The 24,539-nt window shown below is 44.9% G+C and overlaps 1 protein-coding gene across 3 annotated transcripts; it reads right to left on the bottom strand.

Annotated features, from left to right (window-relative positions):
• Window positions 1-1,145: 1,145 nt before the first annotated feature.
• Window positions 1,146-4,326, bottom strand: TCEAL4 (transcription elongation factor A like 4). Of its 3 annotated transcripts, none has more exons than XM_062184044.1 (3): window positions 4,224-4,326; window positions 3,561-3,631; window positions 1,146-3,217 (listed from the first exon to the last, which is right to left on the bottom strand). In XM_062184044.1, exon 3 carries the CDS (start codon window positions 3,189-3,191, stop codon window positions 2,589-2,591), a length of 603 nt encoding a protein of 200 aa, XP_062040028.1. In that variant the 5' UTR covers window positions 3,192-3,217; window positions 3,561-3,631; window positions 4,224-4,326; the 3' UTR covers window positions 1,146-2,588. The 3 variants fall into 3 exon arrangements, with proteins under 3 accessions (XP_062040028.1, XP_062040029.1, XP_062040030.1); XM_062184045.1 differs by having other exon boundaries at window positions 1,146-3,212; XM_062184046.1 differs by having other exon boundaries at window positions 1,146-3,212; window positions 3,561-3,699; window positions 4,224-4,323.
• Window positions 4,327-24,539: the final 20,213 nt, after the last annotated feature.

The following is a 24,539-nucleotide window of genomic DNA, read 5'->3' as shown; positions in this document are numbered from 1 at the left end:
AGGACTTTGGTGGGAAATCTGTAAGAAAAGGCTACAGCATCTTGTAATGTCAGAAAGTAACATAAAAAAAAATCTGTAATACAATGATGGAGGTATGTCAAATGAATACAAAAGCCAACTGAAAGAGCTCCTAATGACCAAAGCTGGAACAATTTGAACAACAAAGTGTATAAAGTAGTATTATATCATAACCACAAGTATAGAATATGCATGAGCCTATGCTGATATAAGTTGAATATATAAATACATGGAGAGGAAGAGTTAAATATCCCATGCAAAAGAATTCCAAAAAACATTTTATAGATACTCTGCCATTAAGGAGCTGGAGTAAAATGCCCCATTTTTTAAGTATGTGCTGCCAACAGTGACTTTATTCCAAAGAGTACAGAATGGAAAAGGAGAAATGAAAGAGTAACCCTATCATGAAGAAACCTGACAAACACTGTCTCAGAAAAGTGACCAAAGTTAACATCTACAGTAGTAAGTGATATTTGCAATATGTACCCTTTATATAATATGGCATTTTAGCCCTGTGGTCATCTGCAAAACACATAATACCTGTGTAACCACAAGAAAAACAATCAAGGAAACCCAAATTGTGGGCCATTACACAAAATACCTGACCAGTACTCCTCAAAAGTGTGAAGGTCATCAGGGCTGATGCTGTAGCTTAGTGGGTAAAGACGATGCCTGCAGTGCCGGCACCCCATATGGCCCTGGTTCAAGTCCTGGCTGCTCCACTTCCAATCCAGCTCTCTGCTATGGCCTGGGAAAGCAGTAGAAGATGGCCCGAGTCCTTGTTTCCCCTGCCCCTGTGGGAGTGACCCAGAAGAAGCTCCTGGCTTTGGATCGGCACAGCTCTGTCTGTTACAACTGCATGGGGAGTGAACAGCGGATGGAAGACCTCTCTCTCTCTCTCTCTCTCTCTCTCTCTCTCCTTCTCTCTGTATAACTCTGACTTTCAAATAAATAAATCTTTTTTTTAAAAAAAAAAAGTGTGGAGGTCATCAAAAACAAGGATAGTCAAAACTCTCCCAACTACAAGGAACCTACAGAAACATGGTGACTAAATGTAATGCGGTAACATGGATAGGATCCTGGAGCAGAAAAAGCACATTAGGGGAAATCAGAACAAACTTTGTACTTTAGTTAATAATAATTTATTAGTATCAGTTCATCATGAGAAATCCACCACAGTAATGTTAGACATTTAACAACAGGGGATAGTGATATGCAGTATACAGAAACTGTACTATCTTTGCAATAATTCTGTAAATCTACAACCATCCTCACATAAAAGTTCATTTAAGAAAGCACTATAAACAAATAAAAAGCTATTGGAAGAGCCAGAGAGGGGGAAAATCACATAAGTAGATGGATCTGTTGAAATAATAAGGCAGAGCTTAACAGGAATTTCCTGGGAGACAACTCCTGAGAAAAAAAAGTCAGCAGACATGAGATTAACAAGTGCAAATGGCACAGCATCTGGTCATTTAGATTTTTTTTCTCTTCACTCAGCCTCCAGTATCTAAATCTAGCGAGATGTCTCTATGCAAAAAACCAAAACCAAAACCAAAACCACACACACCTATCAACAAGAAACATGAAAAGCAGTGCTTTGTAAGAACTTTGTATAAAATGTCAGGGCCCAAGTGACAACTGGATACTACCCACCTGGGTTAGTGGAACTCTTATCATAGGAAGAGGAATACTCTACCCCTTCTCTTGGGACACAGGTGTTGCTTTAGCCCATCAGTCTCTAGCCCACCAGCAGCAGCGGGGACCTTAGGATATACAGGATCCAGAAGAGGCATTGTGCCCACCAGCCATGACATTACTCAGGGGAGAGTGGCCCCATCTCTCAGTTATCTGGACTTATTCCTGAGCACAGGTGAGACCTCCCTCCAGCTTCCCCCAGGTGCCTGAGGGCTGCTTCTGCTAGCGTGGGGAAGAGGGTAGGAGCCAACCCATCCTAGCTTCACACAGTACCTCATTTGATCTTCTCCACAGTCCTGGAAGACAAATTTTATCCTCAGTTCACAGATAACAAGGCTGCTCCTTAGGATCTGTAATAATCATCAAGTTGATTCCTCTAGCTTCGAGTCCCAAAGATAATGAAACGTTTTCATATCAACTTTATGTCCTGACAACAAGAATTGTGTCTCCACTGCCTTTATAAGCTCACTGGACAGTTCTTTTGATTGCTCATACATTTCTATTTTTCATTATCTTATGACAAAAGTAATCTATTTTTAGAACAAACTGTGGATGAATGAAAAAAGGATAGAATAAAAATATTACCCACAGGTAACTACTGCTAATATTTTAGTGTGCACAACTTTTAGAGTTGTTTTCTATATGTAAAATGTAGTTTTACAAAAATGGACTGATGCCATATATGTGGTACTGCAAGTTGTGTTTTTTTCTTAATTTTACAATATATTATAAACATTTTCCCATGCAATGAATGAAAATCTGCTACTGCAATTTAGAACACTGCACTTGGGTCAAAAGGCTACTGGTAACAGGCAGGGCATCTAACGCCAAGCAGTAGCACAGGGTTAAAGGACCGGACCTAGCAAATCTTACTACACGTAAGGGATGTCTTCAATGTCCCTTCGCGGGGCCCTGCAGCCACCCCTGAATTCCCTTGGGCCCCTCGGGTAGAAGGGGTCCTGTAAATTTCTTTGCATCCACACGAAAGCTCCCAACTTCTGCTTGCATTTTCTCCTGTCATCCTCCACCTTAGCCATATTGTCAAATTCTCTGATCATGTCCTCATTGCTGAAATTCATATCGTGTATGGACTCTTTATACTCCTTGAGATACTGAGCCAGCCCCTTGTTGGTTTTTCTTTTGGCTTTCCTGGGTACGTCGTCCTCAGCCGGGCGCTTTGCTGCAGCCCTGGTTTCACTCTCTGGCTTGCCCGAGCTCTCTGACCTGCCTCCTCCCTCTTTTGCTTTTCCCTCTCTCCCTGGCTCTCCTCCTCCCTGGGCCTTTCCCTCATGCTCTGGCTTGTCCTTATCTCTCAGCCTGTCCTCATCTTCCGTCTTTCCCCCGTTCCCTAACGTGTCCTTGGCTTCCAGAGTAGAAGCTACTTCTGGCCTTCCCTCATCCTGCGGCTGTTCTTCGTCTGCCATCACGCCCTGGTTCGAAGGCGTTCCTCCATCTTCACTGCGGGCTGTTTCCATGTTGCGACGCCCCTCCTTGTCCTGTGCTGGGGGTAGGGGCGGAGGGGAGGAGACAGAGAGGACACGGGGGAGACTCAGGACGTGGGCACAGAGGCAGGTGCGCATCCGACTTCATCCCGCGCCCTGGGAGGGGGCCCCTCGCCTGGCCAGGCCTCCCGGTGCGCCGCCTGCACACCCCTCGCCCCGCACGCCTGAGCCAACCACGCAGTGGCAGGCGCTGCCACCTGCTCCACAGCGGCTCGGCGGGGCAGGGCGCCCGCGCGGTGGGGAGGAGGGCACAGGGGCGGCGGGCCCGCCTTCGGCCCAGGCCGTGGCCTGCGCGCCCGCGCCCCTGCGGGGTCCCCGCCCGAGCCTCCCCCTGCCGCTGACCTGCAGGGATTCCGGGCAGCTGCTCCTGGTCTCAGGCCTCCCGGGGCGCTGGCCACCGCCGACGCGCAGACCTGCGGACAGGCAGGGCACAGGGGCGGGGACTGCGCGCTCCGCGGACTCGCAGGGACTTTGTCCTTTCCTAAATATAGCCCTACTCACCCAATGTTTTCCTCCCCAATTCCCCTACACCCACCCCCGGCAGGCCGGCCGCCATTTCTTCTTAGGGCTCGGGTGTCAGACACGGTATTTTCCAAACTATGTTTGGCCCTCTACATCCTTTTCTCCTGAGGGCGCTTAGCCTCCACACCCTAGCGGTCAAGTATTTTTACGCAGTGAATGGTAGAAGGGGATTATTTCCACCGTCTTGCTGCTGGGGCGCCTCCCAGCCCACCATCTGCGTCTCCAAAATGGACGGAGGGCAGAGAAGTGCCTAGAAAGCAGGCATGGATACACAGGAGAATCCAGCTTCCCCACCTACCGCCCACCGCCGGCTGGCTCACCCGCAGCCACCCTGCACCGTTTTCCCACCTTCATCTCGGTCCTCACCCGGGCCAGCTTCCCTAGACCCGAGCCCCACCCCCACCGTACACCCGACCCTACACCCGTCTCCCTTCCCCCTCCTGCCATTTCTCTGGCAACGTGGAAGAAGGCCCTCGCACTGACCTGAAAAAAGCTGGAGCAACAATCAGGAGCCTCGGTAACCGGAGAGCACCGCTACAGGATCCGACCGTGGGCAAGGAGGGCGGACACCCAAACTGCTGCTCACATCTGCCCTGCGGGTCACGTGAGCGTCGCAGGCCCCGAGTTCGACCTCTCCACGCCCCGCCTACTAGCTCGCGCCTGCCTGCCACCCACCGCCTCCTCTAGAGCAGGTACTCCCTCACCTCTCTGGACTCTTTCTCCTTTTTCTCTTGTCGGGAAGTTGGTCAAAAAAGAATTTTAATGAAAGCCACAAAGGGGTGCTGTGGGGGTGGGGGTGTGGGGGGGTTAATGGGTTGGGCTGTCCCGGGGAGGAGTCTTAAAAATGTTGCCCTTAAATTCCGTAGAAAGAATGAACATAGACCCACCCCATAAAATAATATAAATTTGAGTTTAAATATCATATGGAGAGTGGACTATGACACTCTAGAAAAAAATTTAGGAAACAATTTCCCCCAAAATGAAATTGACCCTATTTCTTGCAATGCACAAAGATACATTTTCTAACGAATTAAAAAAATGAAATTCAGAGCAGAATAAAAGAAAGTAATTTATCTTAAGTGAAAAGTTGACTATATAAGGGATAATACATCTGACAATAGAACTGCACCATGTACACAGGAAGCCAAACCACAGCCTCTGGAGCAATCTTCTGGTTTGTTGCCCCATTACCAACTAGGAAAAGCAAATATGTACCCCTAACCAAGTACACGGGGTGCCCAGCTTTTAGCTGACCTGCCTCCAGCTTCTCCATGGCAACATCTCCAACCATGGCATTGTGAAGACTTCTGTATTTTTCTATTCTAAAGCTTTCCCACTCCCTGCATGCAATTAAATTTCTACAAAACACAAATGATGGTGTCTGATTGCCTTGCTATACCAAGCTGTTAAGTACCCTCTATTTGTTCTTATGCAGATAATCTATCTCCACATAACTTCTTGGTGTGGAAAGTACTTCAATATATAATAACAAACAGCTGAAGAATTCAAGAAAATTGAAAATTCAAGGCCGGCGCCGCAGCTCAATAGGCTAATCCTCCGCCTTGTGGCGCCGGAACACTGGGTTCTAGTCCCGGTCCGGGCGCCGGATTCTATCCCGGTTGCTCCTCTTCCAGGCCAGCTCTCTGCTGTGGCCCGGGAGTGCAGTGGAGGATGGCCCAAGTGCTTGGGCCCTGCACCCCATGGGAGACCAGGAGAAGCACCTGGCTCCTGGCTTTGGATCAGCACGGTGCGCCACCTGCAGCGGCCATTGGAGGGTGAACCAACGGCAAAAAGGAAGACCTTTCTCTCTGTCTCTCTCTCTCACTGTCCACTCTGCCTGTCAAAAATAAAAATAAATAAAAATAAGGCCGGCGCCGTGGCTTAACAGGCTAATCCTTCGCCTTGCGGCGCCGGCACACCGGGTTCTAGTCCCGGTTGGGACGCCGGATTCTATCCCGGTTGCTCCTCTTCCAGGCCAGCTCTCTGCTATGGCCCGGGAAGGCACTGGAGGATGGCCCAAGTGCTTGGGCCCTGCACCCGCATGGGAGACCAGAAAAAAAGCACCTGGCTCCTGGCTTTGGATCAGTGTGATGCGCCGGCCGCAGCGGCCATTGGAGGGTGAACCAACGGCAAAAAGGAAGACCTTTCTCTCTGTCTCTCTCTCTCTCACTATCCACTCTGCCTGTCAAAATAAATAAATAAATAAAAATTAAAAATAAATAAATAAAAATAAGAAAAAGAAAATTGAAAATTCATGAAAATCTATAACAAATTTGTTGAGGGATTGGGACACAAATACTCTCCCCTGAGTGTATTGGTGAATTTTTCTGAAAACCAACTTTGTAAATTGTTTAAAAATAAAAATATTTGATATCAGAATTCCAGTTGTAATGTTTGCCCTTGGGGATAATAAAATGCTAAGTTAAAACTTTATATTTTAAAAAGTTTTATTTTAAAAATCCCCAGAGAAATTTTGTTTATTGAGCGTTTGTGCTTTGCTAGTTTTGAGACCATAGTGGTGATTTCGTTGGCTTAGTTTATAATAGAAAAAAAAAGAACATTACAACTGTCCATCACAACCGATTTAATTTTATAATCCTCTTAGTACATCTGTTTACTCTGGTTATCTTTGGGTGTTTGGTTTATAAAAAGAATTAATTCTTTTTTTTTTTTTTTGACAGGCAGAGTGGATAGTGAGAGAGAGAGACAGAGAGAAAGGTCTTCCTTTTTGCCGTTGGTTCACCCTCCAATGGCCGCTGCGGCCGGCACATCATGCTGATCCGAAGCCAGGAGCCAGGTGCTTCTCCTGGTCTCCCATGCGGGTGCAGGGCCCAAGGACTTGGGCCATCCTCCACTGCCTTCCCGGGCCATAGCAGAGAGCTGGCCTGGAAGAGGGGCAACCGGGATAGAATCCGGCGCCCCAACCGGGACTAGAATCCGGTGTGCCGGCGCCGCAAGGCGGAGGATTAGCCTGTTAAGCCACGGCGCCAGCCAAGAATTAATTCTTATATATCGGGTGCTGAAACACAGTATAAATAATTATTTATTAACTATCAACCATCCCCACGAATGGTGGCACTAGTATGGGTATACGAAACAGCTACCAGTATGTAGTTGTATTGCTCTCTACAGAATATCATTTCTATATCAGGCACTGTGCTGGCCACCTTATCTGGGATGCTATTTCATTTATCTCTGGTGGCAGAATTCATGCATCAAGGAGGCAGAATGGTTTATAAAATGCAATCTTAACTCAGGGTAGCACTGGAATAAGTGTAGTAACAGAAATAAAGCAGAGAGCATCCACTAACACACCCAGGTGTACAGTTTTTAGTGTGTGAAAAAGAAACATTTCTGCTCGGTAGGAAAGAATAAGTTATTACATAAATTATATTTGTATAATTAGTTAAACATTTGAGGGAAAGTGAAGAGCTTCATTTTCTGAGACACATACAAATCTTCTCAGAATAAGCAAGAAAAATGAAGTAAATGCATCCAGATTGGAAGAAAGGACATTAAACTTTGTCTTTTTGCAGATGATGTGATTTTGAATCTAGAAAATTGCTAAGAATCCGCCAAAGTACTGTGAGAAATAATATATGAGTTCAGCAATGTGGAAGAATACCCTTTCTATACGCGGGAGTAGTTCAAAAGGAGTTCATGGAAAATGAAATTTAAAATATGCATTTATTTTGGTGCTAAAATTTTTTCATTACACTGGAAAATGTGTATTTTAAAAAAACTATGCATGGATTTCAAAAAGGCTTGCACCAAAATAAACTCACACTTTCAATTTCATTTTATGCAAATTTTTTGAAGTACCCATTTACAAAATTCAATTGCATTTCTATGCTAGCAATGAATAATTCAGAGGTAAAAATAAAAACAACTCCATTTAGAACAGCATCACACAGAATAAAACACTTAGAAATAAATTTAATTTTAAAAGTCCAAGTTTTGTGCACCAAAACCCACCAAACATTGTTGGAAGAAATAAAAGGATACCTAAATAAATGGAAAGATAGCCTATGTTCATAGATTGGATGTTAACATTAGCAATATTTCTCAAATTGATCTACAGATTCAACACAATCTCTACTAAAACCTCAGCTGGCTTCTTTGCAGAAATTGACAACCTGGTTCCAAAATCCATGGGTGGGGGGGGGGGGACGCTGTGACATAGCGAATAAAGCCGCTGCCTGCAGTGCTGGCATCCCATTTGGGCGCTGTTGGATGGGGGACTCTTTCTCTCTGCCTCTCGTCTCTCTCTCCGTGTAACTCTGACTTTCAACTAAATAAATAAATCTTTTTTAAAAAAAAGAACTTAGCAGCTGAACACTTCATGAATATAAATGATTTTTACACTGCTAAATTTCTAAGCAATTGGCTATGCAATGATAGTAACCAGAACAACCTGTATAAAAGTTACAATAATAGCAGGAGTAAAAGAAAGTACAAATATATGATCTACAATGCCTAAAATGCTTACTATCTGGCCCTTCTCAGAAAAATTTTGTCAACCCATGTCTTACTTAGATCAAAGAAAACAATTCCCATCACCACCACAACCATCATTAAGATATAATTTTGTGTGGGTACTAATATAGATGCATGTTAGGGTATAGGTATCATTCTATTCGTTTTGAGGGGGTAACTTTTTATTTTGAAATAATTTTAAACTTATGGAAAATCATTTCATGTATTTTGGGAACAACCCATTTCTGAGGGCTGGAAATCCATAATTGAAAAGTTGTTGGGCTGGTATGGTGGGAAGAGTCTAGAATTCAGATGTAGTACTTAGAAAAGTATTTGACATCTTTTAGGCTCAGATAATTTGCATATATGTAAAATGAGAGAATGGATAATAGTCAAAAAACTGACCATACAGACATTTGGCAAGGATATAGAGTAACTGGAACTTGCATATACCAGAGGTCTTCAAAAGTTCATGGAAATGAGTATTGCAAAAAACTATAACTGTGCGTGCATTTTAAATACTCTTTTTAAAAAAGATTTATTTGATTTATTTGAGAGGCAGAGTCACAGACAAAGAGGCCCTCCATCCACTCGTTTACTCCTCAAATGGCCGCAACAGCCTGAGGTGAGCTGATTCAAAGCCAGGAGCCTCCGGAACTACTTCTGAATCTCCCATGTGTATGCAGAGGCCCAAGCACTTGGGCCATCCTCCACCACTTTCGCAGGCCACAGCAGAGAGCTGGATTGGAAGTGGAGCAGTCAGGACATAAACCGGTGCCCATTATGGGATGCTGGCTCCACAGGCAGAGAGAGGCTTAACCTACTATACCGCAGTGCAGGCCCCTGAAGTACTCTCGTGTACTATAAGTGGAAGCAGAAGTTGATACAACTACTTAAAAAATCAGTATCTATTTAAGCTAAATATTTATGTATATTGTGACTTGGTAGTTGCACTTGTAGCATATATCTAGTAGAAATGATTATATCAGCAAGACATGAACAAGATGTATTTTAATTTTAATTAATTACTCAAATGGTAATTGGGGTAAGTCAAGTAAATCCACACTACATTATCTTTTTTTTTAGTATTTCTTTTTTTTTTTTTGACAGGCAGAGTGGACAGTGAGAGAGAGAGACAGAGAGAAAGGTCTTCCTTTTGCCGTTGGTTCACCCTCCAATGGCCGCCGCGGTAGCGCGCTGCGGCCGGCGCACCGCACTGTTCCGATGGCAGGAGCCAGGTGCTTCTCCTGGTCTCCCATGGGGTGCAGAGCCCAAGCACTTGGGCCATCCTCCACTGCACTCCCGGGCCACAGCAGAGAGCTGGCCTGGAAGAGGGGCAACCGGGACAGGATCAGTGCCCCGACCGGGACTAGAACCCGGTGTGCCGGCGCCGCAAGGCGGAGGATTAGCCTGTTGAGCTACGGCGCCGGCCTTAGTATTTCTTTTCAAGTAGATTAATACTGAGAAAGGTTTTTTTTTTTATTTATTTGGAAGGCAGAGTTAGAGAGGAGGAGAGACAGAGCGAGAGATCTTCTATCCCCAAATGACTGCAACAGCTGGGGTGCCGAAAGCAGGAGCCAGGAGATCCTTCTGGGTCTCCCAGGCAGGTGCAGGGGCCCAAGGACTTGTGCCATCTTCTACTGCTATCCCAGGTTATGGCAGAGAGCTGGATCGGAAGTGGAGCAGCTGGGTCTTGAACCGGTGCCCATATGGAATGCCGGCGCTTCAGGCCAGGGTGTTAACCCGCTGTGCCACAGCGCCAGCCCCAGATGATTACTTTCCTAAGCTTCCTCTTCCCCACTCCACTGTCATTCTCCTCTTAGCCTAGAATGAGGGCCAGGATCAAAAGGAAAAGGGCAGTGATGTGTCAGAATCTGGACCAATTCCATCATACTGGCCACTGCATCAGAAGCTAGGATTTCATGTGGCTAAGTTAATGTGGTGGATGTTCTTTTCAATGTGCCTGAATGTGAAAAATAAAATAATTCAGCATCCGTATAGCATGCATGTATGTGTGGATGGAGGAAAACTTTACTTCTTCATTGACTACCATGTGCTGTGGTTTGAATGTTTGTGTCCTCTCCAAACTTCATATTGTAACTTAATCATCAACGCAACACCATTAAGAAGTGGAGTCTACATGGTGATTAGGCCACGAGGGCTCTGCCCTCATTAATGAAGATGTGACCTTATAAAGTAGTGGGAGGAAACTAGCTCGGCCCCTTTTGTCCTTCTGCCTTTTGCCAAGTGAGGACACAACAGCAAAACACCATCTTGAAACAGAGAACTGAACCTTATTAGACACTGACACTGTCAACACCTTGGTCTTGGAATTTCAGCCTCCCAAACTGTAATACATTTCTGGTTTTTAAATAAATCAGCCAGGCTCAGATGTTTTGTTACAGCAACTCAAACAGATTCAGACACCATGGTTCTCCTCATAGGGTTTAAGAACCAGGAGATATGTTTACTATTGCTAGTCCTAAACTCATATCATTAAATCTACATGATTGGAAGCAAAGGGTTAAACAATCAGCCAAACAAATGACAGGCAAAGAACTATACTACTTTGGTCTTCAGTCTTAAGGTTTCACATCGCAGGAAGGTTCTTACTGGTTCAGTTGAGTCACCTCCCTACACTTTGAGCCAAGGTTGTGACTTAGGGGCTTCAGGTTTTTATTAAGTGAGTCAGTAGAGACTGGGGCATAAACTTTTCATCGGACACTCCCATAATCTATACCATGCATAATTGTAGGTCAGAAATGTTTGTGTTTATAAAAGTGAAAGATTATAGGCTGGAAAAGAATAATATTGAACAAATCTGAATGAAATAGAATTGAAATTCCAGAGTCAGGGAGATTAGTAAGAGTATTATTTCTTGATGTTTAAAAAAATAAGTATATTGGACTTATTGGATGTACTTATGAACTACAGTCATTCCCAGATTTCTGTTCAGCTTGTTACAACTACAAGAGCCAGATCACAGCAAGACCCTTGAGAAGTCAGATAGTCTATTTGCCCAAGAAAGAGAGCCAAGATTTTCAGAAATGTATTCCAACATTCATGCAGATGAGAGTAAAGGTATCTCCTCCAGCACTGCCCTTGCCACCAAACAGCTATTCTCCTGGGGCAACACTTTCCTTTCTACCCTGGCTGACAGAGAATTTTAGGAATAGTGGCCTGGTCCCTCCTGTATCCATCATCCAGCTGTCTTCTGCAGGACAGATGTTAGCCCAGATTTTAGGTCATTCCAACCCCACCTAGGGAACAGCCCCAACTTGAATCCCCAGCACTTGCCCAGGCTTCGCTGCCCAGCAGGTGGCCTGCCAGCCTACAAGATTCGTTCATTCAGTTCAGTGTGGGCAACTTTCTTTTTTTGTTTGTTTGTTTTTTAGATTTATTTATTTATTTAAAAGTCAGAGTTACACAGAGAGAGAAGGAGAGGCAGAGAGAGAGAGAGAGAGAGGTCTTCCATCTGCTGATTCACCACTCCCCAACTGTCCGCAATGGCCGGAGCTGTGCCGATCCAAAGCCAGGAGCCAGGAGCTTCCTCCAAGTCTTCCCTTGTGGGTGCAAGGGCCCAAGGACTTGGGCCATCTTCTACTGCTTTCCCAGGCCATAGCAGGGAGCTGGATCGGAAGAGGAGCAGCCGGGATTCGAACTGGCGCCCATATAGGATGCTGGCATTGCAGGTGGCAGCTTTATCCACTATACCACAGCGCTGGCCCCACTGTGGGCAAATTTCTTTTTTTTTATTATTATTTATTCGACAGGTAGAGCTATAGACAGTGCGAGAGAGAGACAGGGAGAAAGGTCTTCCTTCCATTGGTTCACTCCCCAAATGGCCACCACAGCCCTGCACCAATCTGAAGCCAGGAGCCAGGTGCTTCTGCCTGGTCTCCCGTGCAGGTGCAGGGGCTCAAGCACCTGGGCCATCCTCCACTGCCCTCCCCTTTTTTAATTATATGTGGGCAACTTTCAATCTTCACCCTCCCTTTAGCTCTATGTCCCTCTCCAGTGCTTCCACTGGTGCTGCTGCGTACCCTAGTCTCAACAAATCATGGATTCAGCTTTGCTCCTGAGACTGGACAGACTGCAGGACAATTCCACACATGGACAACAGACTGTTTGGGTGTTTGGCCACAGAGGCATGGCCACAGCCTCATCATGGTTCAAGTTCTAGCGAGCAACATGTTCAACAGCCATTAGCACAACAACCTTCCCTCCCATCTCCCCTGATGTGTACCCCTCTTTCCCATGCCCTCCTGCCTCTCTGCTCTAAGGTTTATAGAAGAAATGCAATGAAATTCCAAGGCTTTTAGTACCCTTTGAAAATTTAAGGCTAGATGAGATTAGAATGCCTTTCTTTATGTCTCCTGACCAGAAGTTGTACAGTGTTGATTTGAGCTAGGGTCAAGAGGCTGGTTAGAAGAACCAGACCTCCAGTATTTGCCTTGGATACTGTGGTTTGTTTTTGGAAAGAAATTCTAAATGGAGTGGAGGAGAGGAAAACTGTCCCTATTAGGGAGTTATGCAAAATTTGTCCCAGATTTTATCTTTGTCTTTCTGTGTGCCTTTCAAAGGGTCTTAACGAGTTAAATCTTTCAGGTATTTTTGACTTAGTATTACAGTCAGAGTATTTTTTTAAAAAAAATTTATTTATTTATTTATTTGAAAGTCAGAGATACACACAGAGAGAAGGTGAGGCAGAGAGAGGTCTTCCATCTGCTGGTTCAGTCCCCAGTTGGCCACAACGGCCGGAGCTGCGCTGATCTGAAGACAGGTGCCTGTAGGGGATGCTGGCACTGCAGGCGGCAGCTTTACCTGCTATGCCACAGTGCCGGCCCCCAGACTATTTAAATATATGTCTTTGGTGCACTATGTCTGTGCCTAATCAATACATTAAATCTTCTGTTGCTATGTTAAATCTTCTGTTACTATGTGATAAAGCTATATTAGTCCCACATTTGGTGCTCTCACCTTACCTATAAGATCTGCAAACATTACTGAAATAGGCTGGCAAGATAAACACTTTCAGAAATCCCAGACTTGGCTGTAAGGACAATGCTACATTTTTCTTCAAAATCACACATTATATGTGTGTTCTGTGGAGGTTATTTCTGCAGGGAAACTCAACTTCTTGGATTAGCAGTCCCAGTGAAAATCCTTACTGCAAGCCAAATATAAATTCTATCAGGAAACATTTGGGTCTCTCCTGGGTCTGTAGCTTTTTCTTTGCTACCTCTCCAATCTTGAGATTGGGTTTTGCTTTAGAGTGCAAGTATAATACCATGTGATAGATGGGGCCTGGACTCCCATCCCAACAGGGTTACTATAGCCATATAAATGTAGATGCAGGTTACTATTCTTACCTTTTACCTTGCTCAGGTAAATTATGCTTTTTTTTTTAGTTGCCTCCTGCCAATATCCAAGTGCAAGGCTGGATTAAATAGGAGAAGGCATATAAAATGCAGTCATGGGGGATTGAGGTGCACAGATGGCCTTGGAGAGGCTGAGGGAAAGTCATTTACTGGGTTTCCCTCCTTTTTGTCTCCAGTCTGGTGCCAAGTAGTGAGATGGGAAAGTTTATTATTATTATTATTATTATATGAGCACACATACAGTATATATATTTATGTCACGATTTATGAAACCAAAAAGTTGAGTTTCCAATGGATTCCTTGTTTTTTAATAATCAACAGTTTTTAAATGTGATCAGGACTATAATATTGTACAGCTGTTATAAAGGTTTGGAGAGAGGGGAAGATGGGAAGAAGATACCAATGTAGCAAAGACAGAAAGCCTTAGATCCATACTGACCTCTCACCTACATACAGCAAGCAGGCCCCCGTTTCTCTGCCCTGCTAATACAGCCCCGCCCTGCCTGGACCAGCCCCGCCCTGCCTGGACTGCTGAAGAGTCCAGCGTCAGCCTGAGCTCTCCAGGCTCCTCCCGAGTCTTTCCCCCCAGCTCAGCAGCTCAGCCCCAGAGCCCAGCCTCAGCCCAAACCCCTCCCAGCTCACACTGGGATCTCGCAGGACCTTCAGGACGAGCCCAGGCTCTCCCTCGGTCTCACAGCCCAGCTTTAGCTCAGACCCCTAAGCCTCTCCCGGCCACTTTGTACCAGAACAACCTACAGTCTGTGCTAGTCTGTGAGGGAAGGCGCTCTCTCTCTATCGTGTTCATCTGGACGTGAGCCCCTCCCAGGCTTTATTCTTCTGAATAAACCTGCTCTGGCTGTGGCTTCATGGTCTGCCTCTTCTTTCCTGACAGATACTCTGAGGGTTTTTTTTTTTTCAGGGTTTTATTTTTGATCATTCTGTTTTCTTTTTGTTGGCCATTTCTGTTTTTGCTGGCATCTGTGCAAATTTTTACAGTGGCAAAAATAATGAGGGGCTGGCGCTGTGGCGCAGCAGGTTAACGCCCTGGCCTGAAGCACTGGCATCCCATATGGGTGCTGGTTCTAGTCCTGGCTGCTTCACTTCTGATCCAACTCTCTGCTATGGCCTGGGAAAGCAGTAGAAGATGGCACAAATCCTTGGGCCCTTGCACCCACATGGGAGACCAAGAAGAAGCTTCTGGCTCCTGGCTTCGGATCGGCTCAGCTCCAGCCGTTGCCGTCATCTGGGGAGTGAACCAGCAGATGAAAGATTCTCTCTCTCTCTCTGCCTCTCCTCTCTCTGTGTAACTCTGACTTTCAAATAAATAAATAAATCTTTAAAAAAATAATGAAATGTAGCAAAGATTTTAACACAAAATATTTTTCATTTTGTAAAGAATTAAAATTTAAAAAATAAATGTATTTATTTATCTAAAAGGCAGAGAGAGAGAGAGAGAGAGAGAGAGAGAGAATCTTTCAAATGCTGATTTATTTTCCAAATGCCTATAGCAACAAGTCTGAGCCAGGCTGAAGCTAGGCTCTAGTGTGAGGAATCAGAAGGGTTAATAGGGTGGTCCCAGTGGAAACTTGGGGTGTAGAGTGCTTGCTTAGGAATCTCCAATTTTACTGTAAGAATAGGAAGAGAGTGGGGAGTCCATCCCCCTAAGCTCACAGTGAAAACAAGTTACCTATCCCATCCTTCTTGATGGCTTTTTTGTTTTATCCTGCGTAAGCCAGACAGGTAAAGGATTGTAACTGAATGTCAGTTTAATTGTCAAGTTTTTTTCTTCCCCAAAATTGTGCTTAAAAATCCCAGTACCACGGCCCACTTTGAGTTTTTTCCTCCCTTGGAGCCCCCCTTCATGCTACTCTGGCTGGAGGTCTTTGACTCTAAGAAATATTTTTTTTGTAAGAGAATTTTACTCTAGATACTTTTTATTGTCCTAATAGCCACCTCGTAATTTCTAGAGGGCCCTACGGGGGAAAATTGTGGTTGGATGGAAGCTAGGCAAAACTTTATTTATATTACCACTTACACAAAACTGAGAAAACATCAACGGTTCCACAGGAAAATATATTAACAGGGAGTGGTTGTTCCTGAAGGAGGGGAAAGGTAGTATCATGAGCTTGCTTAACCCACTACAGGAACCAACTTTTCTTCAGCCTTTTTAAAACAATGCCTGTTACTTAATGATGCTTTGTAGACTAGGGACTAACACTACATTTCTTTAAAAGTATCCTAACACCTAATAAATCTTGCTTTTAAATCTCTCTGCTTGTCCACTTGGAAATTCTTCTGCCATGTGAGACAAAGAACCAAGGTAATAATATCTTCTCCAGCGTCCTTTCACCTGTTGCCATCCACTCGTCAGCTAAAATGGAATATTACCAAAACCAGTGACAGTCACATATGAATTTTATTGCAAATGAGAGGCAAATGAGAGGCAAGGCAACCGATCGGACTGGCAACCGATTGGGACCGACACTCCTTACCAGATTGCGGCCCCCAACAGTGAGTTACACAACTTTTTATAGTATTCTGTCCACTAGGGCTCACAATTTCGAACCGGACCCCTGGTATGCAGTGATCAATAAAAGAAACCCAGAATATGGTTGTAAGATGACAGTTAACAGTAACAAACCCAGGAACAATAACAAACCCAAGATATGGTTGTAAGATAACAGGTACAGGGTGCATTTCTGTCAACTTAGTCCTTTCTTAATTCCTTGGAATTTGGGCCCACATAGTTTCACAAGATACACCCTTAGCCATTAGCAAGCAAAGCTAATATGTACAGAAGCAAGAGATCTGCAGTTAGCTTTTAGCTACACTCACTCTATTTTGATTTTGATTCTACACACCCAGAACACTAGGAACTCCATCTGGGTCTTCCACATGGGTGGCAAGAACCCCAGGACCTAGGCCATCATCTGCTGCCTCCCAGGATGCACCTTATCAGGAAGCTGGATGGAAATTGGAGGCAGGACTCAATCCCAGGCACTCTGATAGGAGATCCCAAGAAGTGGTTTAATCTGCTCTGCCACAACACTCACCCTGACATTTTTCATTTGTATATTTGCATGCTTTTTGTTTGTTTTTCCCCCGTTATGTATTAAAATTAAGTCAAAAAAGTTTGTGGTGTTACTGAGAACAAAGGTCCACTTACTCACTGCTCACAGGCCAATACTTGAGAGACAAGAATTGATGCCAGGGAATCAGGCTTATTCAAGAGGCTAGCAACTTAAGGAGATGGTGGACTTTTCGTCACAAAAGCCATCTCAAATGCTCAAGTTCACAGGAGGACTTTTGAAAGGAAAAGGGAAGTTGGGGAAGGAATTAAGGAGGATAATGAGAGGTAGTGGCCGTTTGATCTGGGCTCGGCTATTTACAGCTGGTGATCATACATTCTTTCTGTATCTGAAGTCCTTCAATTTTAGCTGGCTTCTCTGAGGTGAGCCCCTAGAAATTTTTTTTGAGATTTATTTATTTATTTGACAGGCAAAGTGAGAGAGAGAGAAGAACGGGAGTGAGAGCAAGAGATAGAGATCTTCCCATCTATTGGTTCACTCCCCAAACGGCCAGTTCAGGCTGATGACAGAAGCCCAAAACTTCATCCTGGTCTCCCACGTGGAAGGCAGGGACCCAAGCACTCAATCCATCTTCTACTGCCTTCCTAGGTGCATTAGCGGGGATCTGGATCCAAAGTGCAGCAGCTGGGACTCAAATCGGTGCTCCTATGGGATGTGGTGTCACAAGCTGTGGCTTAACCTACTGCTCCACAACACTGCCCTCCCTCCCCAAATTCTTATACAAACTTTATTTGTCTGTTAAGTTAAACATAAGTCTGATTAGTTGAAAAGTGAATAGTTAGCTTTTGTTAAGCAAAAATGGGGGAGGAGAAAAATGGAGTCACTTGAGAGTAGCTAAGGTGGTGTTTTTATTCTCTAATACTGTTTCCCCTTCATTCTTGTTTATGTTCTTTACAGCAGCTAAAGCTATTTCCTTCAGTCATTCTAGCAAAACACAGCACAGGAGCATGACTGCTCATTTAGGTTTTCTTTGTTTCTCTTTTGTCTACCAGGTTAATTAGATGTACTCATTGCCTGTACTCATCCTTCAACATCAAGCATCATTTTTTTCGCTTTTTTTAGCCAGGCAGGTAAAGGATTGCCTAAGACTCATCGGCCACAATCACCCCTGTACTTTCAGACAAAGTATAGTGCGTTTCTAACGTTCTTTCACCAATGCTTCTGTTTGCTTCCTGGATTTTCGAGAGCAAAATGGCCAAAATGCCGTGAATGTACTAATGGATTTCCCATATTAAAATGCCTTCTCAAAAAATATAAAATGTTCTGAACAAACACGCTATAACAACTTTCTTCAAACTTTTGTTATGACACTGGCAGACATTATGAGCATTTACAAATATTTGTTTATCTGAAAAGTAGGGAGAGAGATCTCCTCCATCTGCTGGTTCACTTCCTAAATGTCTGCAACAGTCAGGTATGGACCAAACTGAAGCCAGAAGGAGTCCAGAAATCCATCAGGGTCTTCCAAGTGGGTGGCAAGGGCTCAAGCAATTGGACCATCTTCTGTTTTCCTAGATGCATTAGCAGGGAGCTGGATTGGAAGCAGAGTTTTGTAGCTTCAGTTTTTATGTTTATGCCTTTGATCCATTTTTTATATGATATAGTCAATGTACCATTAAAATACAAAAGACTTTGACAAACTAGACATATGGATGGAGCCAGCATCACTGCCTCTCAGGGTCTGCATTGGCAGGAAGCTGGAGCTAGATATCCAAACCAGGTTCTCTGATGTGGGTGCAGGTATCTTAACCTATCCCTATTTATTTTTAAGATGCCGAAGTAGAATCACAATATAATAGTGATCTCCTCATTATGTAGTACTGATCTTCTCATTATGCATGCTTTTAAAATTATCTTCATTAAGCTATTATTTTGAAAATTTTACTCTTTTTTTATTAAAAAGATTTATTTATGTTGTGGAAATACCACCGTAATCAAGATATTTAACAGTTCCATCATGCTAAGAAAATTCTCCTGTGCCCTTTTGTAGTCAGTCTGCTTTCTGATGCCCCACTTTTTATAGCTGTAGGTTTTAAATTTGTATTTCCATGTTAATCCTGTTTATGTATTTTTTAAAAAGATTTATTTTACTTATTCATTTGAAAGAGTTACAGAGAGAGGTAGAGACATAGAGAGAGAAAGAGAGAGAGATCTTCCATCTGCTGGTTCAGTCCACAAATGGCCACAATGGCTGGAGCTGAGCCAATATGAAGCCAGGAGCCAGGAGCTTCTTCCTGGTCTCCCATGTGGGTGCAGGGGCCCAAGGACTTGGGACATCCTCTACTGCTTTCCCACGCCATAGCAGAGAGCTGGATCAGAAGTGGAGCAGCCAGGACTCAAGTGGTGCCTATATGGAGTGCAGGCACAGGTTGGGGCTTTAACCTGCTGCACCACGGCGCCAGCCCCTGTTTATGTATTTTTTTTTTATTTCCCTTGAGACTTTCTCTTTAACTTTTGAATTAATTACATATGTATTTAATTACCAAGTTCTTTTCTGTTGTCTTCTATTATTGACTTCTAGTCATCATCGTCAGATAACACATTGTGTTTTCATTTCAAGTCTTTCAATATATAAAGGTTCATTTTATGAACGAGGATATGTCTATCTGGCTGAATGTTCTTTGTACAAGTGAGAAAAGCTTATATTCTGCTGTTTTGGGATGCAGTGCTCTGTAAATGCCATTTAGAACCAGTTGATGGATGGTGTTATTCAGTTCATCTATAACCTTGCTGATTTTAGTTCTACTGATTACATGTATTACTGAGACAGAGAGAGATATACTGAAAACTCCAATTAGAATTATGGCTTTATCTATTCCCCTCTCATTCTGGCAAGTTTTGTTTTGTAAATGTTGAGTGTTTGTTGTTATATATACATTTAGAATTATTATATCGTGGTTAACTCACTATCTCTGGTGGGTTTGTTTACTTTCCAGTCTACTTTGATAATATACAGATGCCAGTTTTCACATGGTATATCTTCATCCATTCTACCACTTTTAAACTGCTTAGATCATTGTGGTTGAAGTGAGTTTCTTGTAGATGCCATATAGTTGGGCCTTTATTTTTAATGTCTTGATCCATTCTGACGATCTCAGTTATTTAGCTATGTGTTTAGACTATTAACACTTTTTTTAAAGATTTATTTTATTTAGGGGCCAGCGCTGTGGCACAGCGGATTAACGCCCTGGCCTGAAGCGCCAGCATCCCATATGGGCGCCAGTTCTAGTCCCAGCTGCTCCTCTTAAGATTTATTTATTTATTTGAAAGGCAGAGTTACAGAGAGAGAGAGAGAGAGAGAGAGAGAGGGAGAGAGAGAGAGAGAGGTCTTCCATCTGCTGGTTCACTCCCCAGATGGCCGCAACAGCCGGAGCTGCACCAATCTGAAGCCAGGAGCCAGGAGCCTCCTCCGGGTCTCCCACAAGGGTGCAGGGGCTCAAGGACTTGGGACATCCTCTACTGCTTTCCCAGGCCATAGCAGAGAGCTGGATTGAAGAGGAGCAGCCGGGACTAGAACCAGAGCCCATATGGGATGCCAGAATTTACATTAGCAGGAAGCTGGAGTCAGGAGCTGGAGCTGGGAATCAAACCCAAATGTTCCCATGTGGGATGTGGGCATCCTAACTAGTGTCTTAACTGCTTAGCCAGATGCTCACCCCATAATGTAAAATTTTTAATATCACAAATGTGTATGTATCTGCTTAATTTACTCTGATCCTTTGGAGGGCCACAGGCCATTTGAATATCTATGAAAACCCTACCTCCAAGAACCACTTTGGCATCTTACGTGTGATACCACATCTCTTAAGAATGCTTGGTGTATTGTGATTAGGGTCAAATATTCCCCCTTCATCCATCTTTTACTCCAAACAAGAACATCTGTCATGACTGAATGCTCAATCTCAAAGGACCATCCACGGAGCTACCCCAAACATTGATATGGAGCTGTGCTCAAGCACCTAGCCTACACCTGGAGGGAAATGTAGATCTCTGGTCTCATCTCTGTTTGGGAGAAATCTCTTCTTCACCCTGTCTGTCCTCAGAGGCCCCTTCCTCCTGATCAAGCACAAACAACCCCTTCCTTTTGTTAAAAGTTTTTTTCACAAAGGATGGAACAAACATTGGCTTTAGATAGCTTATGCTTCCAGTCCTGCCTTTAAAACACACACACACACACACAATTTTTTAAAAGATTAATTTATTTGAAAGGCAGAGTGATAGAAAGAGAGGGAGAGACAGATCTTCCACCTGCTGGTTCCCAGGGCCAGCATTGTGGGGTAATGGGTAAAGATACCGCCTGCAATGCTAGCATCCCATATGGGTGCTGATTCGAGTCCCGGCTGCTTCACTTCCCAACCAGCTCCCTGCTAATGTACCTTGGGAAGCAGCTGGAGATGGCCTGAGTCCTTGGGCTTCTACATGCATGTGAGAGACCGGGAAGAAGCTCCTAGCTCGTGGCTTCGGTCTGTCCCAGCCCAGGCCTTTGTGGCCATTTGGGGAGTGAACCAGAGGATGCAAAATCTTGGGCTCTCTCTCTCTCTCTCTCTCTCTCTCTCTCTCTCTCTCCCTCTCCAACTGTGCTTTTCAAATAAATAAAATTAAAAAAAGCTGGGAACCCCATCCGGGCAGGGACCAAGTACTTGGGACATATCCCACTGCCTTCCCAGGCACATTAGCAGGGAGCTGGACTGGGAGTGGAATAGCCATGATTTCAACCAGCGCTAATACCTGATGACTGTTAGCAGGCAGCAGCTTAACCTGCTGTGCCACAATGCACTCCCAGACCATATCCCTGCTTTTAACCTTTCTTAGGCAAAGGGAAGGGGCATCAAAGGCTGGCTGCCTACTGGAAATTGAAGGAGAGTGAATACATAGAGAACACTGAAATTTATTTTAAAACATTTATTTATTTGAAAGGCAGAGTTACAGAGAGAGAGAGAGGCAGAGAGAGAGAGAGAGGTCTTCCATCCGCTGGTTCATTCCTCAAATGGCTGCAATAGCTGGGTGGTTTCTGAAGCTAGGAGCCAGGCGCTTCATCCAATTCTCCCATGTGGGTGCAGAGTCCCAGGCACTTGGGCCACCTTCTGCTGCTTTCCAAGACACATTAACAGGGAGCTGCATCGAAAATGGAGCACCTGGGACTCCAACCCGGGACCATATGGAATGCTGGCGAATTTATCTGCTAAGGCACAGTACTGGCCCCAACACTAAAATTTTGAAATAAGTGCATACAAGGGAATCTTCAAAAAGTTCGTGGAAAGTACATGTTATGAAAAACTATGCATGTGGCCGGCGCTGTGGCTCAACAGGCTAATCCTCCGCCTTGTGGCGCTGGCACACCGGGTTCTAGTCCCGGTCACGGCACCGGATTCTGTCCTGGTTGCCCCTCTTCCAGGCCAGCTCTCTGCTGTGGCCCGGGAGTGCAGTGGAGGATGGCCCAAGTGCTTGGGCCCTGCACCCCATGGGAGACCAGGAGAAGCACCTGGCTCCTGCCATCGGATCAGCGCGGTGCGCCGGCTGCAGCAGCCATTGGAGGGTGAGCCAACGGCAAAGGAAGAGCTTTCTCTCTGTCTCTCTCTCTCACTGTCCACTCTGCCTGTCAAAAAAAATACAAAAGAAAAAAAGAAAAAAAAAGAAAAACTATGCATGTGATTCAATTTTTTGCACCAAAATAAATTTATCTTTTAATTCTATTGAACGACCCCAATTTCGTGGTCGTCAGGATGGCAACCCCAGAGACCCAAACCTCAGGCCAGACAATGCAAAGAACACGAGGCGGTTTATTGAACGTTTGCCCAAACGAGCTCCCCAGGTGATGGTCTTTCCTGGAAAAGCCGCAAAATGTTCTGTTCGCTAATCTAGGGTACATTTGGCGCCCGTGTTGGGAGGGGGGTAAGTTTATACAATGGTCACTAAGTTACAGAAACTTATTGCAGCTCTTTTCGGACATCTGCAAGTGTTATCGCGTGAGACAGTTACACAGAGCAGTTACACAAGGCAGTTTCCCAAGGTTATTCTGCAGGCGGGTGGAGACACAGTTATCTTAAGGGATGTCTACCGCCAGCAGCTAAACTTTTTAACCCTTCACTATAATACTATTTTAATATTTACTTTTAGCGGGGGTCTTACACTATTTTCCACAAACTTAGTGAGGTACTCTCGTATTTCCCCAAGGTTACTTTTAAAACACAAAATTCCAGACAACAGGGACATTTTTACTTCCAGCAACCTGGGCAGAGTTTCCCCAATAGCCTGTATCCAAGCCTAGTTCCTGTAATTGCTTTGACTTCTCAGGTAGTGCCATGAAGAGTGATGGTGTTTAAGAAAAAGCGGGGTGGCAGGGTTGGGGAGTGGAGTGCGGTGCTCAGTGGAGGAACTCTGGTCGGAGGCATTTCCTGTGTGGCGAATCAGCGGGCGCATCGCGGTTGCCATAGTAACCTGACGTCATTACGGCGACGATGGAGGCCCAGAAGACTTTTTATTAGATTTCAACGTGGCGAAAGAAGCAGGATTTCGACTTGAGGTGTTTGGGCCGCAGCAGCTGAGGGTGTGGGTACCCCGCGGTGGAAGGTGAAGTTCCCTGGGGTGTGAAGAGACGAAGGGAATCCTGCATCCAAGGGAGTCCGCTTTGGGACTCGGTGCTGGCCATCTCGTGAGGGGGAGGGAGCTGGGACTCTCCTGTCCCCAGTTAGTGGGGGGGGGGGGGGTCCTGCTCCAGGGTGTCCTGGAGCGACTTTCCATGTAAAGGCGGGGCGCGGGAGGACGGGACGGGTAACGACTCTGTGGGAACCCAGCTTCCCAGCTGTAAAATGGGAGTAAGAAGGCTCATCCGCAGGATTGCTGCGGCCTCAGTGAGAACACTGTGCAAGCCCAGTCAGTGCCGTGTGGGTCATTGGGGAATCACGAAGGCCTGTGTAAGTTCAGACCGTGCCTTAGCCCTTTAAAAATCTGTTGCTAGAGGATAGATGGGGAAAGAATAAGCTTCTGGTAGGAAACTCATTATACCCTCTGGTTATTATAATCACTACCCAATTGTGTCAGTGTTGCTCACTGAGCCAGTGCCTAGTGTGGTCCTGGGCACGTAGTGACTCTAGAAAGCATAATGATTCCTGTATGCCATTTCTTCCTGGGCAGCTCTTCATGCTGATGACCGAGCGCATATCAGGTATCTGAAGGAGGTGGGTTCTGAGGATCTGGGTGGAGCTGGCTGCTGAAGCTTCTACTACTGATTTGAAGGCAAGCCATTCTCAGGAGACCCCCAGCACTTCCGGTATGGGATGCAGCACCTGGCTCAAGTGAGTTCATACATCTGAAAGTATATATTGTGCTGTGAACACTGTGGTGTTCACAAAATGGTCTGAAAGTAGAGAAGCTACTTTGATCTCTTCATTGGAGAACAGATTTGCCAGGTGGAATTTCACATGCTCTATGGTAGCTCTTGCCACCCAGCTTAGGGAATACTGTTCTTTATCGCACAGCAATGAATATAGTTCAGTTAGGGAAGGAACTTGATTTTTTAAAAATATTTATTTTCTTTATTTGAAAGAGTTAGAGAGAGAGATAGAGGCAGAGAGGTCTTCCATCTGCTGGTTTACTCCCCAGATGGCCCCAACAGCCAGAGCTGCGCCAATCCAAAGCCAGGAGCTGGGAGCTTCTTCCAGGTCTCCCACGTGGGTGCAGGGGCCCAAGGACTTGGGCCATCCTCCACTGCTATCCCAGGCCATAGCAGAGAGCTGGATCAGAAGTGGAGCAGCCAGGTCTCGAACCGGTGCCCATATGGGATGCTGGCACTTCAGGCCAGGGCTTTAACCCACTGTGCCACAGCGCCAGCCCTGGAACTTGATGTTTATAAC

This window comes from Lepus europaeus, chromosome X (genome assembly GCF_033115175.1).
Source record: "Lepus europaeus isolate LE1 chromosome X, mLepTim1.pri, whole genome shotgun sequence".
Taxonomy (NCBI): domain Eukaryota; kingdom Metazoa; phylum Chordata; class Mammalia; order Lagomorpha; family Leporidae; genus Lepus; species Lepus europaeus.
Note: the sequence above shows the minus strand (reverse complement) of the source record. Positions and strands in the feature narration are given on the sequence as shown.

Bases quoted from the DNA above. Each gene is read 5' to 3' on its own strand.
- TCEAL4 (XM_062184044.1), bottom strand. From the start codon at position 3,191: ATGGAAACAGCCCGCAGTGAAGATGGAGGAACGCCTTCGAACCAGGGC.